At 37.9% G+C, this 27,165-nt stretch overlaps 1 protein-coding gene across 4 annotated transcripts in view; it reads left to right on the forward strand.

Annotated features, from left to right (window-relative positions):
• PTPRQ (protein tyrosine phosphatase receptor type Q) overlaps positions 1 to 27,165 on the forward strand; it is a 149,786-nt gene that overhangs the window by 61,804 nt on the left and 60,817 nt on the right. For all 4 annotated transcript variants that reach the window (XR_013537098.1, XM_078376942.1, XM_078376943.1 and 1 more), the window contains exons 34-44: positions 453 to 554; positions 3,909 to 4,029; positions 5,226 to 5,386; positions 6,587 to 6,732; positions 11,406 to 11,574; positions 12,988 to 13,281; positions 16,031 to 16,306; positions 17,646 to 17,797; positions 18,451 to 18,592; positions 20,438 to 20,710; positions 24,105 to 24,428. Coding sequence is in view for 3 of the 4 variants with exons in the window: in XM_078376942.1 (XP_078233068.1) it covers positions 453 to 554; positions 3,909 to 4,029; positions 5,226 to 5,386; positions 6,587 to 6,732; positions 11,406 to 11,574; positions 12,988 to 13,281; positions 16,031 to 16,306; positions 17,646 to 17,797; positions 18,451 to 18,592; positions 20,438 to 20,710; positions 24,105 to 24,428 (2,160 nt within the window). In the remaining variant the exon portion in view is untranslated. The remainder of the gene's footprint in view (positions 1 to 452; positions 555 to 3,908; positions 4,030 to 5,225; positions 5,387 to 6,586; positions 6,733 to 11,405; positions 11,575 to 12,987; positions 13,282 to 16,030; positions 16,307 to 17,645; positions 17,798 to 18,450; positions 18,593 to 20,437; positions 20,711 to 24,104; positions 24,429 to 27,165) is intronic.

Consider the following 27,165-nt stretch of genomic DNA (forward strand, 5'->3'; position numbering starts at 1 on the left):
AAATTAAGCAAACATGTAATTTCATCTTAAATGTGCAGTTCAGTTGCTGCTGAACCAAATAGCTTACAGGAAACCACACAAGAACGTCTTGAAATCAGAACTCCTGTTTGTGCTTTGAAAGTATTAAAGACACATCAAAAGTAGCTCTTCTTTATGTGATGTTCTTGGATCCATGTAGGAGAGCAAGTATTGCTCTTGAAAAGTCCTATTGAAATGGCTGCAAGTAACTAAATCCCTATTAATTTCCATTAAACTTCCATACAATGTTCATGGACTGAAGCATTTACACATTGTAAATTATAAGCTAAGAATTATTTAGTCTATGCTAATTTGACTTTTGCTAATTACAACATCTTTATATCTGTGAAACAAACACATAGTGCAATAATTATACAAATACATTACTAAAAATACAAAGTGAAATCTATTTAACACACATATTCTTTACTTAGGCTTAAAAACATACACAAAATATGTTGTTAAAGTGTCTTCAAGCACCTCAAAGGGAGAAGGTGCTCGCAGTGCACCTCTGAGCATAATGACCGATGAAGATGGTAAGTTTTCTATCATTATCTAATTACAGTGATGTTTTTTGGATTGCAGTTGTGAAGCCTTTCACAGCAAACAGCAAATCTGGAATGTATGCCTGTTGTCAGAACGTTTTCAGACAATCTTCAGTAAGGGAGAAAAAAGTTGAGATTTAGGCTGATATTAAAACTTTCACAGACCTTAAAGAAAAGAGAAGCACAAGTAAAGCAAATTTGGTAAATTTAAACTGTTGCAAAGTACACAGAATTCAGAAAACGATGACAGATCAAAAGATGGTATTATGAGAAAAAAATTAAAAATATTTTAAGTACAGTTATTCTGAGTCCACAGCTTGTGACAGCAAGTCTACAGAATGTTTCACAGATTTGTTAATACCTCTGTTTATGTCCCCTGTTTCCATTCATCACTACAGCTATGACCTGATTACAGTTAATGTTTCTGAATGATGCTATATTGCTGATTTATACTTTATATAATTGGGTGATGATACACTGTTGGAACGATCCTTTACATTAATGTTCCAACAGAATAGGTTCTTAGATCATCCTGGGAGAAGCACATCATTAGCATTTGTCAGAAGCCAGATAAGCCATGTATGCCCCCACGTGGCTCATGCCATTTGCTACACGTTCTTGAGAAGCATCCAAGAACTGCAAATTGGAGATACACTGCTATGCTATATAGATTTAACAGTATGTGGGAGAACACTTTAACAGTATACATAGACACAGCAAACTGGAGAAACTGCATCTATAGTGCTCCCCAGAGTTTTCTTCAGATTGAATTTAGTTTGATTCATTTTTATAAGAAGGAAAAGAAACAGTAAGACTGGGAAAGAAGGAAGAAAGGAAGGAATTTTGGGCACAAAGATACAATGAGTAACACACATTCACACTCTTGGAAGAAGTAACATCTAGTAGTGTCATTACTAGTAGAGTGGAACTGCATTGGCAGTCATTACTTCCAAAATGTATCTTGTGTTTGATTGTAACATTCTTTAAACAGTAATGAACAATTCCAAGCTCTATATTAAATCTGAATTAATTTTCAATCCTGTTGTGAACTACCTTAGGTCCCAGTTTTGAGAGAAAGGTGGGATATAAGCTACCCTATGTCCCAGTTTTAGGAGAAAGGTGGGACATAAATTTGATAGAGGTAGATAAAATTTCTTTATATGAATCAATCCTGTGGCCCAGTACTAATTCAGGGTGGCTCTCAAAATTTTTGCCAGATAACCTTTCCAAATCTGTGCAAATGTATATTAGCAAAAAGCTGTGTTCATGTGCAATATGCATTTAAAGTACTTAAATGAGGAAGTAGCAGTGGGCTATGTTGTGTGCTCAGTCTATGCCTATTCTTCAGCATTTGCACATTGAGCATATATATATGTAAAGAGTGTCATGGACATGCTCAACTGCAGATGTCAGGGTAGGTCTAATCTGAGTATATGATGTCAGTGACAAAGGCAACAGTACAGAAGCACCGGTAATTCAGTAAAAGAGTGAACTGCAGGCATGTAACATGTGAATAGATCTCAAGATACAGGGCAATTAACCTGAACTCTCCAGTTCAGTGATAGCAGACTGAAAATCTCTGCTTGTGCATTTGCACTGGATTAGATCATTGTGCACATTGTTGTGAACCATGTGAACGCTGAACTTGTGCTGATTCTGAAAGTGGGAAACAACTAACACAAATGTCCTTGTGCTAGGTGAGTAGCATAATGGATGCAGGACTATATATATATATGTCAGAGTTTCCCTGTCAAAAGTTCTTTCTATTGTCACTCAGCCATCTACCTCCTACTGATCCCAAGATGGGAACACCCAGGGTGAACAGACATCAGGAGATACTATGAGTCTTGACTGAGAATGTTTTACTACTTAACACATCAACCAGTGTCCTTGACCAGTTGTGCTCCAGGGAGCTTAACATCAAAAATTCCCAAGCTAGACATGCCAAGCTTGTGAGGTAGACCGCCATCTCCCATAAAAAAAATAAAATAAAAGCTCAGTAGCTTGTTCAAGGTTAGAACTGGCTTTAGTACAGTACTGCACTTCCTCTTAGCCAAAAATCCAGACAGTTGCTTGAAACGTATTTTGTAGTTTATTCAAAGAAGAGAAAAAGCAGATGAAGGGAGAGGAGAATTTAAAAGAATGGTTCCAAGGAACAGCTACTCAAAAATCTGAATTAAAAAAAACACACCAGAAAATAATAAAATCTAATCTACCTTATCTGATTGATACCTAAGCAGAGACATGGAGTAGTTCTGGGGCACATTCCAAACATTCCCTGGCATAGCTTAATGAAATGGCACATAGAGGTCTCCTTGTGAGTCACTCCATGTCCCAGAAGCAAAGCTTGGCCTCTGCAGAGCTATACTAAGCTCAAACGTTTCCCAATTTTCATTTTTTATACAAATGAATGGACCATTTCAGACCAATGTCCTACCATCATATAACAGCTCTTAATCGTTTTTGATCCTTTGATCTGGTGGATGAGGCAGCTTTCTTGATGTACCAGATCTGCATACATCTCTGAAAAAGGAAGCAATCTAACTCAGGGCAGAGGTTCCAGCCCAAGGTGTTAGGGTGCTCTTCTAGAGTGAAAGAAGATAAGCATGGAAATATCTTCTCCTCTCAATTTGTCTTTGAAATTACAGGAAAGAAATGGAAAGACTGAACTGCCTGTTTACCATTTGATCTCTGGTTAAGTGATTAAGTTCCCACATCCTCACAGACAAGCTGAATTCCATATTTCATCTTAATTTCTTCACGATATATTTTATAGACAAGGCAAATGTTCTGTTACTGAATGCACCTAGTACTTTCTCTTTGTTTCTTGATTTATAGATATCTTGATTGGACTTTTAACTGCCTGTCTATATTCGTCATAACATATAAAGCTCTGCTTATTTTAATTTTATAACATGAATAGATTAAATACCTGCATTTTTGTCAGCCTGATGTTCTTTTGTCTTCCCACATTTTGAAGCTATTGCAATCATTTCCAACTGATTTGTGCTTCTCAAGGAAACTTCTTTACTACGTTTAACATAAATATTATCCTATGAAATTCATATTTTTATTGGAAGGAAGAAATTACAACAATGTACTTAGATAATAGGTGAATCACTGTAACATCTGTTGCTCTGTTTTCTCATGGAATACTGTTTTCCATTGAATCACAAAAACAGATGCCTTTCCATCACCATGCAAACTTTTTCCTTTGTCACCTTACTATGGAAAAGCTGCCAACTCAAATCAATTCTTATAATGCTAATATGGATGTGTCCCTTTTAAAAAATTAATTATATCTGAAAGCATAACCATTTAACAAGATATTGTCTCATTTTATAGCTCCCAGTTCTCCTCCACAGTTACTCACAGTAAAACAGTTGTCTGGTGTCACAGTGAAGTTGTCATGGCAACCACCATTGGAGCCAAATGGAATTATCCTCTATTACACAGTGTACATCTGGTAAGTTTTTGGAGATAAATATTAACCCAGCACCTACCAGAAACTCCCCCCCCCCAAAACACTTCTTGTTGGCCCTATGTTTTACCTAAATAAAAACATATCACTTGAAATAACCTGTCCTTTAGAAATTCAAGTTGAGCTTCTTATTGGGGCAGAGGTCAGCACATTCCAGATTGCTGAAATATTTCTGGATGCTGGGTTCCTAAATCAAGACGTTTTACCACTCAAGCTGCTAGAGTGCATGCAACCGTACTACAGTTGGTGATTCCATGGCAACTTGCCAGCTTCTGCCACTGGATATAATTGAGTGGATTAGAATCTGAGACACTCACCGGGGGCATCAACAAACAGTGGCATAGACCCCTCCACAGCTGGTTCAGAATATGAAGGCATAGGACAGGTGTGTGAATAACAGCATGCAGCACAAGTAGTTTATGAGTGGTTCATACCTGGCATGGCTATATACAAAACATCCATGCACCCTTACGGTACTGAAATAGCATCCCTAGTGTTTCTCCTGGTGCCTTATGATGCCTTTTGCTAAGTGCAGAGCTTGGACAGAAATGGTCACAGGTACAGGTGTTATCTGCAGCACAATCCACAATTATTTTTTAAAGCTAATATAATTATCAGTAGCGTGAGTGCCTTGAGAGCATACTGACTAGTAATGTTGCTACTTTAAGAGTAATGTTTACTTGTTGTTTTTTGTAAAATGATGCTGTGGAGTGCCTATCATCTCATTACCATGCATGTCTTTCTCAGAAGTAATATCTGTATTTTCACTTGAAAGCGTGTTTCAGATCGCAACATTCAGACCATAGAATCTGAGATATTAAATTGAGGACTGACCAGTGTGTGTCCTTTTTTCTGTCCAGAAGAAGATTCTTGCATGAAGAGGATTAAAAATCTTTCCACCGATCATGATCCTAGTCTGGACTATATTTCTTTAATCTAATTGCCCCCAAATAGCAGCAAAATGTGGCAAATGGAGGCAGCAACCACAGAAACAGAAGAATACAGATAATGACTCTGATGTGAGCAAGGGGTTAAATCCTCTTGCCCTATGCAGTAGATCCAAACTGTATTCTTTTACCTACCTCTGTCCCAGCAAGGAAAGCTAAACACAAGGGGCAATTTAATAAACCATTATTTTTCATGTCAAATATTTATATATCACACTTAATGTGTTTGCTTAGGAATAAAACATCAAGAAAAAGTATTAATGTGACAGAAACATATTTAGAGATCATGGATTTGGAAAATAACAGCGAATATAGTGTTTATGTATCAGCAAGTACTAGATTTGGTGATGGAAACATGAAGAGTAACATGACTAACTTCAGAACATCTGAGGGAGGTAGGTGTGTCCTGTTACTCTAATGAAAGTGGGAGTTTGGTTTATTGTTGAATGTGTTCTTACCCACTAGGTGGAGAAATAAAATTTTAGGCTTCATAAGGGAAGTAACTTACATGGCTAATGGCAGAATCCATAGATTATGCACCTAAACATAAAAGAATATGATATTTCTCCCTCCATTTCATTTCTTTTCAAGATACTGTACAGAATTTTGCTTTTATTCCATCCAAAAAAGGGGTGGTAAGTTTCAATACATTGCTTCCTTTCATGGAATTCTTAATCATTGTTCCTTCAGAGCCAGCAGCCAGGGGAGCATGGAAGGTGACAGTGACTAAAATTTTGTAGTTATATGGTAATGAGATTCATACAAGTTGTTTAAATCACTAGTTTTTGACGTATGCGTATGAGTGGTTCACCTTTAAGATCAACCTTATGTGAACTATGATTTTGTGATGTGATTTTATTAGTGTTGCCTTGTATTTTTGTATAAAGAGATATATGTGCTATTTTTGGTTCAGGTACCAAAATAACATAGGCATTCTTGAATACTGACCACATACCCTGTATGAGACACTATGGATTGTTCAGCCTCAGGCAAAAAACCCTCTTGGCCATTGAAGAGATATATTGGGCAGACCTCCATGTAGATGTGGGCACAGCTCTGTTCTGTGATGATTCTAAAGTAGTTTTTGGAACCACAGAGAACCTGGTATTAATAAAGAGCAGAAACAGGCAGTATTCATAAAGAGAAGAAACAACTTCTGCTACATTGCTTCAAGATCTCTCCCAAAAGTACTATGATTAGACACTCCAGTCGAAATTATTCCCTAATAAAGAGTTACCAAATGCATCCCCTATTCTCCCTCCTCCTGCCCAGCATTTCCTTTTATGGAGAGTTTGCGGCAGTTAAAAATGTCTCCAATCAGGTTTAGAAAAAGCTGCTGTCCAGAGTTCTGAAATGGGTCAGATACTTCTGGACCAACTTAGTCTATTATTCAGTAGAACTATTTCTGCTCAAAGGCAGCCTGAATTCCAAGTGGAGTTTGATGGAATTCCAAGTGGAGTTGGATGGAATTTGAAGTTTGATGCATATACTACCATGCTGGTTCCGGCCTATTATTTAGTGTGAAATCCTCTTCCCCTATTTGCACAGAAGAAAAATCACATGTTTTGTACAAATGTTTTGCACATATTTTTCAGCTCCAAGTGACCCACCTAGGAATGTGTGGTATAAAAATCTCACTTCTTCATCAATTCATATATTCTGGGATCCTCCTGTAAAGCCTAATGGGGCCATTCAGTTCTACTCCATTTACCTTAAAAATGATTCCAACACTTACATACAGGTATATTTGCTTTGTTCTTTTTCTTCTTTGAAATTGTGTGATGAAATGAATTATTTTGTAAATTAGAAAAAATTACAGCGGTTTTCTTAAGTGTTATCAAATATATCTAACACTTTTTAATTTTGTAACAAGAAAAAAAATTGAGCATAACTAGTGTAGGGAAGGAAGTATTAACTAACCTTTACATTCAGGCTTTGACTTCACCCATTAAGATGAGTGCAATTTTTCATCATTGACATCATTAAATACAATCTGGGGAGTCATGTGTTAAATTTCTAGAAATTTTGCATTTAAGAGGCAGAAATTAGATAAGGAGGCTGTATTATAGAATATGGTACATAGCTTAGTTTTATTATTACTTTATTTTAATTTTATTTGTTCGATTTATATCAATGGTTTTTCTTATGATTAGAGACCTATTTTATTTATGTACAGGTATATTGTAATTTTTGTTATGTTACTTAAAGAAGTAATTTTTGCACAAATAATGGAACCAGCTGCTCTTCATATGAAGCTTGTATTTCTTCTTCAGAAAGAAGTAGATTCAAAGAAAACAGCAGAGAAAACTCTGTGCATTCAGTTAATCACTTGAAATTTCTTACTTTGATTCTGGCTTATTTCATTCCTTGGAGATTTTTTTTTCTTATTGCACATGAATATATAACAACATAAGTAAACATGCAATATTTTATTTTGCAAACTGCAATGAAATAACAGTGAATTCAGATAAAATAAAATGTATGACAGTAATAGGGATGTACTGTGAGATTTAAATTTTCAGTTTTGAATTGTGCCTTTGTCTATATTATATAAATTGGATGTACTGAGATTATGTCTTATTTGTGAGAGTGCCATCTAATATATAGATGGTTAGGTCATCATTAGAAACCCTAATAGCTCCTTAAAATGACAATAGATGTGGCAGTATTTTTTACAATGCTTCCCTATATGTGTCTACTCAGAACTATGTCCTATTGAATCCAGTGAGACTTGTCCACAGGTTGTTTTGTAATATATAAATCAGATGCTGTAACCATGAACCAGATGTGGTATGCAGAATACCATCCCACATTTCTTTCTGTCCCTTCATCTTCTTAATTTGTTTTCTTTCACCCTTAACCTGTGGGTTTGGGAGATTTTTTTTCCTTTCTTTCTTTCTTTCTTTCTTTCTTTCTTTCTTTCTTTCTTTCTTTCTTTCTTTCTTTCTTTCTTTCTTTCTTTCTTTCTTTCTTTCTTTCTTTCTTTCTTTCTTTCTTTCTTTCTGCAAATGGGTAAGAAAAAATGGGTGGAACATATGGGCATACTTCTCCATCATTCTTGAAATAGTGTCTGTTGCTGGATAGTAACCACCTTAGTTCTGTGCCAATTGCTGTGGAGCCAGGAATGATGAGTCATTTTTTCTTGCCCTTCTGTCATCAAATAGCCCTTAGATACTATGAATGAAGAAAATCCTGGCACTGCAAGAGAAATGGATAGAATACAAGGGCAAAAACACAGAACTTGGTCTCCTACTGAATATATGTTTTAAAGAGTAGTGTCACAAATACATTTTAAACTATCAAAATGACCTGATGTAAAAAAATTGAAACATAGGGGCAGACTTTTGAATATATAGCACTCTCACATATAATGCAGTCTTATGAAAATTCTTAAAGTTTTGCTTTTTAATGGTATTTAAAATTTTATGTATCTAATACATTCCTCCATATAAGGAAGTTAAAGTTCACTCTACTTAGTATTTCCCTGATGGTTTTATTATAAGTGAGGCTCCCTCTAGTGGCTGAATGAATAGCAGAATTAATAACGAACACCCACATTTTCTGTCCCAAAAAGGTTTGTGGCTGCAATGCTACACAAACCTCACACCTCATAGTAGGCCCCACTGAATTCCATGGGACTTTTTCCTGAGCAGGCATATATACCATTGTGCTCATTGCAGCTATGTGGGTATGATATGATATCTGTTTTTCTAAAATAAATACAGTGACCCACATTTTGTCAAATGAAAGGTTAGAAATTAAACAGGTTTTGATAAATTAACATCCTAAAGGGGCTTTCCAGTTTACCAAGTAACCCAATTGTGAGTCTGGATTTAGAGTATTGGGGGACGATTGGTGATCACGTTCTTGCTCAGCTGTGATATACATAAAATAATCCTACTCATCATACCCCCTAGTCAGATTATCCGTGAGTGGAATGGTAATGGCATGGCCCTCACTGCCTCCATTCCAAGTCCCCATGGATTATTCTGATTATCTGTATAAAACGTAAAACTTTTACAGCTTGATTGTGTTTCTAATCACAGTAGAATTCAAGAATACCCCAAGACTTGGTCTCCTGTCAGTGCAGGAAATCCACAGCTAAACATCACTGACAGATGGCCATCCATCCTCTTTTTAAAAGCTTCCAATGAAGGAGAACACTCTTCCAGGTAGACTAGGCTCTCTGCATACAAGTTGCATAGTGCAGGTTCTGTGATCAGATAGACTACTGGAAACTGGGCATACGGAACATTATTATTATTATTATTATTATTAAAACAACAACAACAACAACAACAACAACAACAACAACAACAACAACAACAACAACAACAACAACAACAATAATAATAATAATAATAATAATAATAATAATAATAATAATAATAATAATAAAAAGCCAACCTTTTCATTCTTCTGTGCCATGACCAGACCCTCAAGATCAGGTATCATAATTCGGCATAGAAAAAAGGTCCCACCAATGCCAATGGGAACTTTTTTTTGTGAAGGCTAATGTTTCATGTAGGACTAGGAGAGGGCAGCTGAGGAGGAAGAAAAGGAAAGAAGGAATGGATGGATACATGAGAAAATGTGCCTCTGTGTATAAGATAGCATATCCCATGTTGCACCTGTAGAGATCCTGTTTGTTTAATGCATGTCCAAGACAGAGATCATCCTGTACAAGAAATCAATTTTTTAATGATGGTTGGAGGAGTTTGGCAAGAGAGTTGGCTGATGGACATTGCAGAGAGATGATTAAGCTTACTGTATTCTTCTAAACTCACTACAATATGACTGAAATCCTATATGAAGCCAGTCATTTAAAGGGACCTGAGTAGTTGCCTCTTGGACAAGAATCACCTTGTCCTTGCTTCATGTACATTTCCATTCTGGGGACATGGATAATGTTTACTTCATCAGATGGGTACAGACAACATTTTCATTGTTGCTTCAGTTTTACATTTTGATCTCTTTGAAAGTGGCCAGAGTGCTACAAGTCAGCATTTGAATTCATCCTGAGCTTGTTAAAATGATAGAAAATTCAAGCAGATGTTATGACCCAGTGCCTCAATCATCTGCTAGGAAATGGATCAAGTGACTAGAAAGGTGAGGGAACATGAGAAGACTGTAGGCCAGAGAGGGGCCTTGACACAGTGGCAGGGTGTGTGCTTTGCAGGCCCCAAGCTCTGTGGTTTAGTTGAGTAAAAAGGCTGAGAGAAAAATCTAAATAAGAACTTAAGAGAATTGCTGCTGGGATAGATGGAACTCTTCTGACTCTCTGAGGCAGTGCCGTATGTTGATATGGTTAGGAACCTAGCTCTCTGAGGCAAGAAATAGGAAAGGAAAAGTTCTGTGTACCATATCAGATACATGTGTGCATACTCCTTTATATGTGCAAGGTGAAGAAGTGAGAGGAAGCAGGCACCTTAACAAGGACTGCTACATTTTTAGAACAGCTTGTACTGAGTAGAGCTGTCACTTCAGGTCAATCTGCAGGCCTCAGCTTTCCTGATTTAGGGCAAAAATATGTATACAGTGGTGCTTTGCTTTATGATCGCTCTGTTTAATGACAAAACCGCATTACAATGAACTTTTCGCGATCGCTTTTGCGATCGCTTTACGATGTTTCCTATGGGGGACTTTCACTTTGCGATGATCGGTTCCCTGCTTCGGGAACTGATTCTTCGCAAAATGATGATTTTTGGGCAGCTGATTGGCGTTTTCAAAATGGCCACTGGGTAAACAAAATGGCCCCTCGCTGTTTTCTGGGATGGATTCCTCGCTGCACAGGCAGCGAAAATGGCCGCCCTATGGAGGATGTTCGCTGAACAGTGAGTTTCCAGCCCATCGGAATGCATTAAATGGGTTTTAATGCGTTTCTATGGGCTTTTTAATTTCGCTTTACAATGTTTTCATTCTACAGCGATTTCACTGGAACGAATTAACGTCGTAATGTGAGGCACCACTGTATATTGAAGTTTATGTTATATACAGTTTATATACTGTAACAAGAAGTTTGGTCTACTGTATATATCAGGAGACCAAACTTCTCATTACAGATAACTTGTGTCATTTGAACACGAAATGTATTAGATTCTGATAGAACTTTGTGACTAGGCAATTAATGAAGCCATTGCTTATCTCCCAATGAGCAAACAACAGAATGAAGCTAATATGAAATCATAGATTGTGTGAAAAGCTCCTGCTGCAACCATCAGACTCCATCAGCACTTTAAAAATTGCTTGTTCTAATAACAGGCTATCTGTGATGTATCGTTTCAGCCAATGTGTGTTTAAATGTTTGTATCTGTCCTGAGCTAAATGTATACATAGGCAAAGGAAAGATAGGATATAGAGATATATTTGTTTTGTTTTAACTGAATATTTTGTGCTAATATTTCCCTCCCCCAGAATTTTACCAGTTATGATATTGAAAGTGATGCTGACAATGAAACTTTGTCTACAGTATTAAGCAATTTAGCAAAGTGGAGCCACTACACACTTTGGCTGACTGCAAATACAGCTGTTGGAAATGGAAATCAAACCAGTGAAATATTGCAGTTGTACACAGATCAAGATAGTATGTAAATAAACATTTACATATACTGTTTTTCGATGGCAAAGTTGACTTCTCATGCCCTGTATTGTTACATGGCACTTCCTTTTAGCTGTAACAGTCTCTACCCCTGTGCTATGCTCAACATTTTTCTTAATTATGAATCCTTATCCTCTTTTGTGGCAGAGTCTCTCTCCTGATCCAATTTACGGAAGTGCATAATCCTTTAGCCCATTATTCTGGGCTTTTTCTCATAATTTCCAATGTCTGACAAAACAGATATAAGCAGCAAGGATTTCTCTATTTATTCTATTGGCTTTTTACTTTAGTTTTAGGATAAACTCTCTTTTTGGAGTTCCATTTGGCCTTACTTTCTATCAACTTATTAGCAGAATGTTAAAACAGGAGGTGGATGAATGAATCAACCTATTTCCAGTTGATGTCAACATCCATCTATGTTTATGTACATAATTTACAGAGTTATGATGTGATCCAAGGGATTTCTTTAAATTTTTCCATTTTGAAAAACAGGTAATAGAAGCTTCACACAGCAAAAAAGACTAGCTGGCTTTAGCAATCTGCGTAAGTCTTCAAAATTGGTGGGTGGGAGGGGGCGCAAATGTTCCATGGAAAATAGAGACTTGTAAGACCTATGCAGACAGAAATCATTTTTTTCTCTATAAAATCCCTGAATGGGATAACAAATCACTGTATTCCATCATTCTGTAGCCATAGGGACTGACTATTATCTGTTTAAGAATGGAAGCTTAAAAGGCTGCCCTCAGACCACTTCCTAGCACTTGAAATATCTGAATTCACAAAAGTGCCAGACCTGGAATATGTTTCAATCTGCTCATTAACCTGACAGATGAGGATCAGATCAGTTCGTTCTGAATACTAAAACAGCCTAGTTCTTTAAGCATCTATAAGTAAGGGCCAATTTTGAATAGAGGCTGTGATCCCAGTCATATGTATCTGAAAGTGAATGAGAGTAAATTTCAAAATGTTCAGAAACAGTGTGATAAGTGGAAGATCTTCTGCCTTTGCAGCCATATTTTCTGCAGAATCTGAATAAGCTTCGATTATCAGATTGATGCCCAGGAAATCTGTGTTTAGACATGTCCAATTAAAATCAGTCAATCAATCTATCAATCAATCTATTAATTAATTGATTGATTAATTAATTGGTTGGTTGAGTGATTGATTGATTGATTTTAATTAATCTGTTAATTAATTAATTAATTTTGTGTGAGGTTTTGTTTTTATATAAGTAATTGTGGTTTTAAACTAAGCATCTTATGTAGAAGCAGGTCTTATCAAAATCACTAGGATTTTTTTTCTCTGTAATGTGCTTATATATGATTATAAAAAAATAGTGTATGTACTTTGCATTATATATGCAGACAGATAAACTTTTTTTTTTCATTTGTGCTATAGTTCCTGATGGACCTATTGAACAACTGGCCTACCAAAACATTTCTTCCACTGCTGTAAATATAAGCTGGATGCCCCCACTGCAGCCAAATGGAATTGTTTTCTATAATGTTTCACTGACAATGCAGGATGTTCTAGCAGATTCTGAGATGTGGTCACTTGTTTCATATGATACAAATATGGTTATTGATCAGCTGGAAAAATATACAGGTTATATTCTAAAAATTACTCCAGCAACAGAAAAAGGACCATCTGAAATGCACACCACTAGTTTCTGCATCAGAACAGAAGAAGATGGTATGTTTTGCCTTTTTATAGTTTTATTTTATAGGTCTTCCTAGGTATTATTTTGCTCAGGGATGAATAGTGAACAGCTCAAATCGCTTTAGTATGGTAGCCTTCATTTTTAAAAGAGATCTCTGAAATGATATCTCTAAAAATAAATAGAGTTTCTGGATATAACAAAAAATTGATTTAGAACAACTGTCACAGATTCAGAAACAAGGAAACATGTTGAAAGATGCATTCGCTTAAGTTGTTAAGATTTCTAAGTCTCAGAATCAAGACTTACCATGAGCTGGATAGAGTTCTGCATTTCTAACATGACAGCTTTGAAATCTCCTAGGGGTCCGATCATGGTGGTGAAAAAGGGTGGGAAATTTAAAATTGCTCCCTCACTGCCGCGATTAGACCCCCAGGAGGCCTCCGGAGACCTCCAAAGGTGCTGATCGCAGTGTTGGGGGACCCCCAGGAGGTCTCCAATGGTGGTGGGGAAGCCCCGGGAGACCTCCCGGGGGGTCCTCCGCCGCCGGGATTGGAGGCTGCAGTCACCCAGCACCGGGAGGCTTGAGCTGGCTTTCTTCCACCACTTCCATCCCAGCCTGCCTCCTGCTCACTCCTCGCCACCCTCTTCCATTTGAATTTGCCACCATGGGCCCATGGAGGGTGGCGCGGAGCAAGCGGGAGGCAAGCCAGGAGGGAGGCGGCTGAAACCCGGCCAGCTCAAGTCTCCCAGCACTGGGTGACCGCTGCCTCTGCCACAACCAGGGGCAAGCAGCCAAAGCACCCCAGCCAGACTCAAGCCTCACAGCAGCGGCAGTCACAGCAGTGGCAATCGCAGCGGCGGGGGACCCCCAGGAGGCTTCAGACAGGAAACTGCTGGTTTTTTTCTTTTAAAAAGTTGATCTGGGTGGGTTTTGGAGGGTAAGTTTGGGCTGGGGGGTATGTTTCCGTGTTGTTTTGTTTTTTGGACATTTTTTTTACAGTCCCAGCGTGGGACTTGCTCCAATGTTTATTTCTGGATTTGTTTGTTTTTGTTTTTGTTTTGCAGTCCCAGCATGGGACTTGCAGTGTTTTATTTTTAATTTTAATTTTTTTGGTATTTTTTTCTTCCCCTGGAACACATTAATCGGTTTTCAATGCATTCCTATGGGAAATGGTGCCTCGACCTATGAACTTTTTGACTTGCGAACACCATTCCAATATGGATTAAGTTTGTAAGTCGAGGTACCACTGTATATCTGATAGATGGCTGTCTAATTTTCTCTTGAATTACTTCAGTATATGAGCACTCACCACCTCTCAAAACAATTGGTACCATTATCGTACTACTCTAAGAGTTAGTACTCTTGCTTCCTGTAACTGGGGCCCATTATTAAATGTACTCTTCTGCCCTTCCTTTTTATGACAATCTTTCAAGTAATTATCTTTATGCAGCCTAGTATTGCATTTGCTTTCTTCATTGCCATGTCACATTGCTGACTTGTGGTCCACTGAGACCCACTAAATCTTTTTAAACATACTACCATCAAACCAGGTGTCAGCCATCCTATATATGTGCATCTGATGTTTTCTGCTTAAATGCAGAACAATTTTTTTCTGTTCAAATTCATGTTGTTCATCTTGGCCATGTTCTCCAGTCTGTTAAGGACATCTTGAATCCTGATTATCTCCTGAACTATTAGCTATTGCTCCTAGTTTGGTGACATGTAGAGATTCAATAAACATTCCCCCAATCCTTCATCTCTGTAGTTTACAAAGATGTTGAATAACACCAGGCCCAAGGCAAAATCCTCTGGCAGTCTGCTTGTCACTGCTCTCCAGAATGACAAGGAACCATTAGTGAGGTCTCTTTAGCTAAGACTTCCCAACCAGCTATAAAGCCACCACACAATGGCATTGAATAACACACCTCTAGCTTTGCCTGGTTGGCTACTAGAATATAATGTGGAACCTAGTCAAAATCCTTCTTGAAATCAAGATGCACAACATCCCCAGCATTCCCCTTATCCATCAAGCTTGTAACTCTACTTGCTGTGAGTTGATTTTGAGCTTGGAACCTATGGTCCTGCAAATGTATCAGCCCCTGCCATCCTGGCCATTGGTAAGTGATAACGGGAGTAGTTGTTCTTCAACAACTGGAGAGACTCATGAAAAAGATTGCAGGTGGTGAGAGACTCAGCCACAGCTACAGTTGTCAAAAGTGTTTGGTAAAGTTGCATTTAAATCATTAAAGGAAATGTTTTTATGTATATAAAGGAGCCTCATGGCACAGTGGTTAAACTACTGTACTTCAGCCAAAACTGTGCTCACAGACCAGGTTCAATCTCAAGGTTGACTCAGACTTCCATCCTTCTGAGGTCAGTAAAATCAGTACCTAGCTCACTAGGGGGAGCAATGTGTAACCTGAATAATTAATTTGTGAACCGCCCAGAGAGTGTTTGTTTGTTTGTTTGTTTGTTTGTTTGTTTGTTCTTTCATTCATTCATTCATTCATTCATTCGAATTATACCCCGCACCATCTGGCAATCAGGCTAACAACAAAATAAACAACAAAATATCAAAACACAATAAAAATAAAATAATACATACATTCAACAAATATAATAAGGAGCAGAGTAATTTAAGTGCTATGGGCAGTACATAAGCAGCACACTTTGCTTTTTGCTTTTTATATTTGTGTATGCTCTCTATATATTTGTGTATACTCTCTATACAAAATTTATTTCCACAGTTTAATATCTGTTCCCTTCTTTTATTGATGCAGTTCCAGATTCTGCACCTGTCATGACATCCTACAAAAACCTTTCATCTACCTCCGTAATGTTATCCTGGGATCCTCCAGCCAAGCCAAATGGCATTATAATAAGTTATGACTTAAAGCTACATGGGCCAGAAAGAAATGAGTCTTTTACTAGCTCCAATAATTCAGTTATTTTGGAAGATCTTTCACCCTTTACGCTATACAGTTTTTTTGCTTCTGCAAGAACTGTAAAAGGACTTGGTCCATATGCTCTACTGAGGTTCTCCACAGATGAGTCAGGTGAGTAATCACTAAGGATGCAGTGTGATCAACAGATGCAAATAAAATGTCATCATTTTTATCCATAGGAAAAATTGTTAGATTAGCCTGAAGCATAGCAATTGGCCTGAGGTCATCCAGAGAACTGAGTAGAAATCAGACCCCATGTTTCTTTCTTCCTAAGATCACTCTTGGACCACTCTACTAATGGATGCATCTAACAGGTAGCTCCCCCCCAATATAGGACAGATTCACAAATTATGCTTCAATGTGAGCTTTCATGGAGCATGTCCACTCAGCTGTTTCTCTCTGGATTCTTATTCTGTAATTTTTTTCTTGTTCAGAATAGCAATTTTCAAATCCTGTGAAGAGTGTTCTGGTAGACTGAAGTGTTTTGAAACAGGTTTCTGTGTATTGCCGTTCCTGATGTCTGGTTGATGTCCATTAATTCTTTTGTATAGAGATTGTCCCTTTTGTCTTATGTAGAGTGCAGAGGGCAATAAAATAAAATAAAATCAATCAATCAATCAATCAATCAATCAATCAATCAATCAATCAATCAATCAATAAAATGGCATAGATCACATTGGCAGAGGAATAAGTAAAAGTGCCCTTGATGTTGTGTAACATTGTGTGTGTAACGTTGTTGGGCCCTGTAATTTTGTTGCCAACGTAAATATGGGGTACAGAAGGCATCAGGGTTTAGAGGAGGGTTTAGTCCCCATTTCTTGGATTACTGTCAATAGTTGCTTGAGATGGGGGCGTTGTCTGTAAGCAAGTATAGCCTTTTGTAAATCTTGAAATATTATGATCACTGGCATTAAAATAGTTCAGCTGGCTAGCTTATTTCTTTGAATAAAATCTTCTACTTTATTAAACAAACAAACAAACCTCCAGCAAATAGGTCTTACTGTTTCTTATATTACTTAGAAGAATTTCACTTCTCTGAAAAAAAATGTGACTTACACTGGTTGAAAGAACAATTTTTAAAAATGGTCTTCTTGCAAAATAAGAACATTAACTTATGATTTTAAAATTTGAGAAATTAATGCCTTACAAATCTGTTAATGGGGAGTATGTCTTACAAAGCATGAATAGCATGTAATCAATAGTATCTAATTACATAAATATAATTAATATTTATAATTATGTTATTGTTTCTATTTGTTATTAGTAATATTATTTTTAGATATTATGTTTCTTGTTTGTTTATGTGGTTTCTATTCGGGCTGTTTGTATTTTGCTATGATTTGTTACTATGATTTGTTTGCCCCCAGGGTAGTAGCTCTGCCACTAGTTGGATGGGAGAATTTTTTTAAAAACAAACAGACAAACAAACAAACAATGTTTCTTTCCACAGTTCCGCTTGCTCCTCCTGAAAATCTGACAATTGTCAATTACACATCTAACTCAGTAAAATTGAAATGGAGCCCAAGTCCTCAACCAAATGGTATTATTAGAAGATATGTTTTTACCATTTTTGATAACAGCAGTGAAACCACATTTTATCAAGTATGTAATTGTCGTATTATATGTAGATACATTATTATGATTATTATTATGAATCAATATTCTGTAAGCACTGGGGTGTGCCAGATATTGCCTGGAAGAGGATTTGCACAGGTGGTTTGGATAGAATGGGTCAAGTTCTAAAATTGTTCACATAGCAGATAGAATATTATGGCTGTGTACCTGGGCAGAGGGATTGCTGGATGTCACATATCTTGGCTGCTTCCTTCTCCTACGCTTTCTCTGTCCCTTTTTTGGCCCCTCTGCTGGCAGATCTTAGCAGCAAAGCATTTGGTGTTCTGTCAGTAGATCTCTGAGATCAGCCACTAGAAGAGATTTCTACTAGCTCAAGGATAGTTCTGCTGGTACATATTTGCATTAGGATTACTCTGACCATCATAATAAAATTGTTAGTCTTGAAGGTATTATAAGACCTTTTAATTTTTTTTTAAATGCAGAATTTATTTATTTATTTATTTTATTCATCTTATTTATATCCCGCCTATCTGGTCGTATTAGGACCACTCTAGGCGGCTAACAACCTAAAAATAATACAATAATATACATATAGCCATTTTACATAACAAAAAAAATACTAAACAAAATTTTAAATGTAGAAAATTGTAATTTTATAGTAATTATTTTCTTCATCTAAGAATGTTTCAGGTTCACACAATGAAACAAATATTCTTGGTCTGGAACCATTCAGCGTATACTATATCAGTGTTTCTGCATTCACAAAAGTTGGAAATGGCAATCAGATCAGCAACCTGGTACAATTCACAACAATGGAATCAGGTTAGAGGCTTAATGTGTGGTGATGAATGCTTATTATTCACTTTCTCAACAGAAATACATTCTTCTAATCTATTCCAATATGACATAGAATAGGTTTATAGAGTTCTCTATTTTTTCTTTAATACAGATTTTAAAATACAATTCATATTTCTTTTTGCACCTTAGAAGAAGAAAACGGGTCAAAAACCTTTTCTTTGATTCTATCTGGATTCTAGCTATTTCTGAATGAACAGTTTAAACTTACTAGATGAACATACACATGTGGAACCTGGGCCACTCAATTTGATCAGTTGACTTATCTTCACATAGGTCAATAGAACACAAAATTCAACTCTATGTTCTCTTGCATGAAGAGTTTGTGATGCAGTGGTTAAACTGCAGTACTGCAGTCAAGAACCTGCTCACGACCTGAGTTCAATCCCAACAGGTTCTGGTATCCAGCTCAAAGTTGGCTTAGCATTTCATCCTTTTGTAGTCTTTAAATGTAGTTGGTAAATTGCCCCAGGGCGGGGCAATCAGTAGCCTGCATAATTGAATTCTTAACTGCCCATGCTACAGGGCAGCATATACGCAGCACACTTTGCTTTTGTTTTGCAAGGCCCGAGCATTTTACTCTATTGCTCCAATGCTGGATACAAGTTCTACTTCCTGTCCTAGGCATTTATGTCATATCCATAGCTTTACTACAATTGCACTTGAAGAGTGGGGTGGACAGTGAAGTTGGGAGGGGCTTAAACCTAGGAATGTCATCTATCACTTGTCCTTTTTTGTGGCTCCTGCCCCCTTTGCTACTGCAAAATATAGTCATGTTGGTATTATATATATTTTTAAAATACATTTCCATTTAAAACAAGATGCAAGGAGTGTGTATCTCTTGTTTTAAAGGAGAACCGCACTACTGTGAAAGCACAATTCTCCTTTGAGTTAAGACATGTTTTCCTTGCTCCCTTGATTTAAACCAATAGTGTTTTTTTTCCCCACCACCACATCACCAAATTCCAGTGGCAGCATGTGGTTTCTGGCCCCCGTGGTGTCCAACAGAGTTAAATTGCCTGCCCCAGGCCGGCTGAAATTGGCAATCAATAGGCTAGAAGATTTTAAAGATGCTTTTAAAAGTTGAAAGGAAAAGCTTTTTTCATGTTGTCTCACTTACCTGATACAGAATATGACATTAACTGCTGTATAAACAAAAGCAGATAACTCTAAGTTACATCATGATTGTAATTTTATTAAGGATAACTTTACTCTTTTTGTGGTTTAACTGTAGCCTTTAAAGTTACTTTTATAGTTGTGAAGGTGCATGACTTCACTAAAAGGGAATATTACTCAGATTAAGTGCCAGCTTCTGTTGTGTTTTGTGCTGTGGTCCCATGCTCTGTGGTGGGTGCTATGATAACAACAAAGTGCATGGGAGGAGAGTGTTTTGTACCATGCAGATTATTTTTCGCCCCCTTTAAAAGCAACTATAGTCACTAGAGAAACTTGTAAGTAAATACTTATCTTTAAAAACATAACTATAAAAGAAAATTTCTGCTTTTCCTTCATTAGAATTGTAGCTGTTAACGAATTCCTTTTTAAAAAGTTAATTTCCAAGGTCTGGTTAAAAGCCAGTTGTGCAGATCATTCTCTTTCTTCCATGGTTTTCTCACAGTTAGCACAAAGTATAGCCAAGGTCTTTCCAGAGCAAGCCCACTCATGTGGTGCTGTTATGCAGCCTTATGAAGATCTGTGATGTTTGCTTTTACTTCAGACATTATTGTGCTCACTCTGAACTGCCCTGCACTGTAATTTCCCTTTCGGTTTTATAGGAATGTTAACCTTCTGTGCACGGTTCTCTTTTTGAAGCTCCAGATCCTGTCGAGAATATTCAGTGCACTGCAACCAGTTGGCAGGCAATCCTACTCCAGTGGGACCCGCCTTTGAAGACAAATGGGATTATCACCCATTACATCATAGCATTTGGAGGGAATTCAACCATCATATCTTCTGATAATGAAACAACACATACTTTTGGAGACTTGTTGTCAAACACCTCGTACCACTTTATAATAAAAGCTGCAACAGCTGGTGGGGAAGGGAAGGGAAAGACATGCAATGCCAGCACACTTTCAGAAACAGGTAACAAGTCCTGCAAGTAAAACTGCACTTGGGATTTTCACTCGCTTTCTGCCCTACTACTGTGCTATCCCAGCATATGAATTTGTTTCTCATTTCAATTACTATTAAGAGAGCACTCTTGTGATTTGATGCACTATGAACTAGGATATAGTTATCGGTGTTGAAAAGAAGAAAGCCATAACATGAAAATGATGTACGGTATTTCTGCTGTGTTAATGTGTTTCTATATTCTTAGATAAGTCACAATTTTATTTAAGTTATGGGTGTTTTATTTCCATATAAATGTGTGTGCCAGAGCTGGGGTCAGTACAAATGACAAGAAAGTAACAATCATTACAGCAGTTGTACCTCAAATATGTTTTCACATGAATTGTGTTCTGCTTAGTAGCTACTTGAAACTGGAGACTCATGCTTAGGAATGGAAACAGTTTTATAGTTCCCAGCTTCTTATTTATGTTGGTCTATGTTAGTCACAGACACATAGCCAACACTTAGTCACTGCCAAAGCATTTATTTTTGACACCAAGTGAAATCAAATTAGGTTCACTGTCTCATTGCAAACTTTCCAAACAATAGACATTGGAAAGATTACTTCATTGTTTGCTTCAGTCATCACAACAGAATTCAGCTTAATAAGGAGCTCAAAGACAGAATATTTTAGAGCTGAATAGAATCACAACATATTCTGATGTTATAAAAGTTTACTAGGACACAAGCTGGGAAAGAACACCGCTGTGCTACCTATATTTTTATTATTTATTTAATCAGTTTAGATACTTATCATTTAGTACAAAATGTACAAGGCAGCTTACACAAGTCCAATGAAAACAATAAAGTAAAACCAGCATTATAATTCACATGGCTGCAAGCTAAAACCAGAAATAGAAGGACTTATAAGCAACTGAGATCTAGGAGATTACTGCTTCTGATAATGGAGATAACAAACACCAACGTCTGCAACTATTGAACACCTCAACAAATTGCCCACTTGATCCCTTTTGGAGCTGTCCAATATAGGTGAGGCTGCAGTTTCATAGTTAATCTAGGTTCAGGTTGATGTTAATGAGGCTTATAACCAAGAAGCAGAAATCTTCCGAGTTGTCAGTAGCCTAACCAATGCTTAACAGACTGAATGGTAAAACCAAATTTAGAAAAATGCAACAGGGTAGCAGCATATTTCAGATCTAAAAATGAAAGCATCCAGCAGGACCTGAACTTTGAGACCAGTAGATCAAATTGAAATGTCCAATACACTGCTTAATTAAGGTTTATTAGATCGGTTTCAATTAGTGACACCTAAGGATGAGGACAAGGTACTTGCTTGCTATAACACAGTCACCTCTCCTGTGGATCCTTGCCCATATGGGCCATTGAAGTCAAGCTATTAGTGCTTCCTGTTTAAAAGAATTATAATAAGACCTACAGTATTCATAAGAAAACCCACATGGCAATGGATGAATTAAGCAACTATAGAACTGTTGCGAACATCACATTTCTTGGTAAGCTAATAGAGAGGACAGTGGCTGATCAACTGCAGGCATTCTTAGATGAGATGGGTAGACATTTCAGACATTTCTGTTGGGGTCCAGGGCATGTCATGGAATAGAGACAGCACTGGTCACTCTGCAAGGTGATCTAAGGCAGGCAGACGGGGGAATGTAACCCTGCTGGTACTTCTAGATACTGTGGTGCCTCGCAAGATGAAATTAATCCTTCTGGGGTTAATGCCATCTAGCGAAAATTTCATCTTGTGAAGCGTGTTTTCCCATAAGAATGCACTGAAAATGCATTCCTATGGGGGGAAAAGTCAGACCCCCCCCTCTCCCTACCTCTTAGCTGATCGGCGTTGGGTCTCAGAGGCTTCCCAGGGCTTGCCCAGCACAGAAAAAGGCAGGGGGGAAAAGCGAGAAATTCAAAAATGGTGCTTTCCCCCTGCCTTTTTCCGTGCTGGGAAAGCCCGGGGAAGCCTCTGAAAGCAGCGCTTTGCCACGGGGGGGGCGTCCCCCCACACCTAGCGCCGCTTTCAGAGGTCCCCCGCCAGTCCTCCAATGGTGCTGGGAAGACTGGCAGGGGACCTGTGAAAGCGACGCTGGGTGCGGGGGGGCGGGGAGCAGAGAAGACCACGAAATGGCTGCCACCTCCCTGCTGGTTGCCAGTTCTCAGCTGTTTGGCACTCTATCTGGCTGTTCTGGGGCTACCAAAGCACTGTGAGGAGCGGGGCTCAGTCTACTGTACCTGGTAAGTGACTTTTTCTGACTTTTTTTGTTTTCTGAGTTTTTTTCCCCCTTGGGAACACATTAATTAAATTTCAATGCATTCCAGGAAGCAAGACAAATTTTTTGCAAGACAACAGGTCTTGTGAGGCACTAAAAAACTCGCAGGACTCTTTCGTCTTGCGAGTTTTTCATTCCACGAGGCATTTGTCTTGCAAGGCACCACTGTATTTCAGCAGCTTTTGATACCATTGACCACAGTATCTTTCTGAGAAAACTATTGAGCTTACAGATCAAGAATTGCTCTCTTTGTGGTTCTGGTCATTCATTGATAGCCAATCCCAAATGGTACAGCTTGTGGATTTGGTTTCATCCCCATGGAATCTCCATTATGAGCTCTGGTTACAGGAAGTATGTAACTACCTTATTATAACAGTTTCACTGGCTGCTAGTCTGTTTCTTGGCTCAATTAAAAGTGCTGGTTACTTCCTATACAGCTATTTGAAGGATTGCATCACCCCATATGAGCTTCCTATATATATACTGTGTTTCCCTAAAACTAAAACAGGGTCTTATATTAATTTTTTGCTCCAAAACACATTAGGGCCTATTTTCAGGGGATGTTTTATTTTTTTCATGTACAACCATCTAGATGTATTCAAATACAGTCATGTCATCTTCTTCTGGTTGTTGCACAATGGTGGAGGGCAGGGTTTCACTTAACTGGGGCTTATTTTTGGGGTAGGGCTTATATTATGAGCATCTTTAAAAATCATAGTAGGGCTTATATTCAGGTTAGGTCTTATTTTCGGTGAAATGGGGTATAATAGAAGATTTGCCTGAAATCCTTAACATATATTCAGTGTTTCCATAGTATTGGTGGACTGATATTCCCTCTTTGCCTAGATACCTATTTGTTACAGTTACACATGTTGTCAAAGGAAGCACATGCTAATGTGCATCATTCCAAAAATAGGTAATTTTTAATATTTTGTATGGGAGAAGACAATTATACATAGCAAACAATATCCTGAGAGAATTTCTTCCATGTACAGTCTTACATAGTTTCATCTAGTTTATCTTCTTGTGAATATTACCTTGTTTAAATACAAGCTACTGCCTTCTGTAAGCTGAGGTAAACAATTTTTGATTGTTGGCTCTGTTTCATGTGTTTGTTTTAGTTCCCACGGCACCCAGAGATATAGCCTTTTCCAAGGTACAGTCAACTAGTGTGACCCTGAGATGGATAAGGCCAGCTGCTATCTTTGGCTATTTTCAAAACTACAAGATTACTACACAGTTGCAATCTATCCATTGCAATAACTGGGAAGCTGAATGTATTGAATATGAGAAGGAACAATATTCATATCTTGCTGATGCTTTTACAGAGGAAACAGTATATGATCTGAATAAATACAGATGGTATAGGTTTAGAGTCTCCGCTAGTACAAATGCTGGTTATGGAACCTCTTCACCATGGATTTCTACACAGACCCTTCCTGGATGTAAGTAAAAATTACTGTTACACAGTTTTATGTTTACATCAGCTCTGTAAAGTTCAGGAGTAGTTTACACCATACACAATTGATTATATAATTCCTTTGCGCCTGTCAAAGGACATTCTCTCAGCTATCCAATTCAAAAATTCAGAATATCTATATAAAAAGACTGCTTATTGTAAGCATTTGTATTACACCTCTATATTCGATACTGTTCTTAGGAAACATGTAAGTAATGTCTACATCTGGAGTTGTCTACAGTACCGTATATTGTATATCGTGATCATGAAAAGAAAGAGGATCTCAGGAGAACAGAGGTTCATTTTGAACATATAAACAGAATATATTGTTGATATCAATAAATATTTTCCCTTACATTCATGGCTTATTACAGTCTTTAAAGTATATATATATATAATGTAAGCTATTTGGAAGATTTTGAATGTTTAAAATAAACTTACTGCTCCAAATTCTGCAAAAAATATACAGGGAAATATAGTATCATTCAGTAATTTTGAGAAAGATTTCTCACTTGTAGATTTTAGCACCTGTTGTACTAATTATCAAAAATGATCAATATCACATTTTTCAGATTCTACAATTTTTCACAAACAAAAATGAAAACGTATGTCTCATTTTTGCTGTCACAGTTAATTTAAAACTGAGCAATCTTTCTTTATTTGCTTTTTGGAAAACCAGTAGGTGGGGGGGGGAATCAACCACTATTTAAAATGTTTTAAATGTTTTTTTAAAAAAATGTTTTAAAATGTTTTTTTAAATCTCTTCAACGACTTAAGTCACTATTTGCTCCAATAACTTACAGTTAGCATCAGAACTTATCTGGTATTAGCCACTGTAGGGTGGTACATGTGTGTGTGTGTGTGTGTGTGTGTGTGTGTGTGTGTGTGTGTGTGTGTGTGTGTGTTGGTGATATGTGTGGGTGCCTATGTATGCATGTACACATGCATGAGCTTTTAAAAGTAAGGCATTGAAATGCTAAGAACAGTTTTCCTTTAAAACCTTACACTAAACTTTGAGATCCTTTTTTCAGATTTTAAAAGATAGTTTACAGATTCTCTGGCACACTATTAAGAGGCAGAAATGCATTAGATGCTCCTAGATGTGATGATGATGTTATGTTACGCATCCTTCAGTCTCGAGAGACTATGGTGACGTGCTCTGTATGGAGGACATGGAACAGCGTCTAGTGTGGCTGAGATGGCCAATTCGAGAGTGAAAACCCATTCCACACTGAAGACAAATCCAATCCGTCCCCGTCCAGCTCCCTGATTTTGCTGCTTCCAGGACTGCCTCTTTGTCTTGGCCTACTGGGCAAGGGTCTCTTCAAATTGGGAGAGGTCGTGATGCACTGCCTGCCTCCAGGCTGAATGCTCCGATGTCAGGATTTCCCATCTGTTGAAGTCTATTCCTAAGGCCTTCAGATCCCGCTTGCAGATATCCTTGTATCGCAGCTGTGGTCCCCTCTGGGGCGATTTCCCTGCACTAATTTTCCATACAGGAGATCTTTTGGAATACGACCATCAGCCATTCTCACAACATGCCCAAGCCAATGTAGACGTCACTGTTTCAGTAATATATACATGCTAAAAATTCCAGCTCATTCTAGCACTACTCTATTTGGAACTTTGTCCTGCCAGGTGATACCAAAAATGTCCGGAGACAACGCATATGGAACATGTTCAGCTTCCTCTCCTGCCGTGCACAAAGGGTCCAGGACTCACTGCCTATACAGGCTCTATAGACCTGGATCTTGATTCATGCTGTCAGCTTCTTATTAAGCCATACTCTCTTTGTGAGTCTTGAGAACATGGTAGCTGTTTGCCAATGCATTTATCCAGCTCAACATCTAGGGACAGAGTGTCAGAGATCGTTGAGCCAAGGTACACAAAGTCATGAACAACCTTCAATTCTTGCATGGAGATGGTAATAGAGAGAGGCGAGTCCACACCCTGGCCCATGACTTGTGTTTTCTTCCAGCTGATTGTTAATCCAAAGTCTTGGCAGGCCTTGCTAAAACAATTCATAAGTTGTTGGAGATTTTCAGCAGTGTGGGCAACAACAGCTGCATCATTGGTGAAGAGGAAGTCCCTCATGCATTTCTGTTGGATTTGGGTCTTTGCTCTCAATCTAGAGAGATTAAAGTGCTTTCCATCTGATCTAGTCAGGAGATAGACACCTCCTGTTGCAGTTCCAAAGGCATGTTACAGCATGAAAGCAAAGAAGATCCCAAACAGGTTTGGTGCGAGGACACAGCCCTGTTTCACCCCACTTCTGATGTCAAAGGGATCTGATGTCGAGCCATCAAAAACTACGGTGCCCTTCATTCCCTCATGAAAGGACCTGATGATGATAAGGGGTCGAGGTGGACATCCAATCTTGGAAACTATTTTTAAAAGGCCAACGCTGCTAACCAAATCAAATGCCTTTGTGAGATCTATGAAGGCCACAAAGAGTGGCTGTTGTTGTTCCCTACATTTTTCCTGCAACTGTCTGAGGGAGAATACCATTTCAGTGGTGGATCTGTTAGCTCGGAATCCATATTGTGATTTTGGATAGACTCTGTCTGCAAGCACCTGGAACTTCTTCAGTACGGGCAAGCAGCTTCCCTACAATGGTGAGAAGAGAGATGCCACAGTAGTTATTGCAGTCACCCCTGTCTCCTTTGTTCTTATACAATGTGATGATATTTGCGTCCTTCATGTCCTGTGCTACTCCACTTTCC

Source organism: Pogona vitticeps, chromosome 5, assembly GCF_051106095.1.
Source record: "Pogona vitticeps strain Pit_001003342236 chromosome 5, PviZW2.1, whole genome shotgun sequence".
Lineage (NCBI taxonomy): Eukaryota > Metazoa > Chordata > Lepidosauria > Squamata > Agamidae > Pogona > Pogona vitticeps.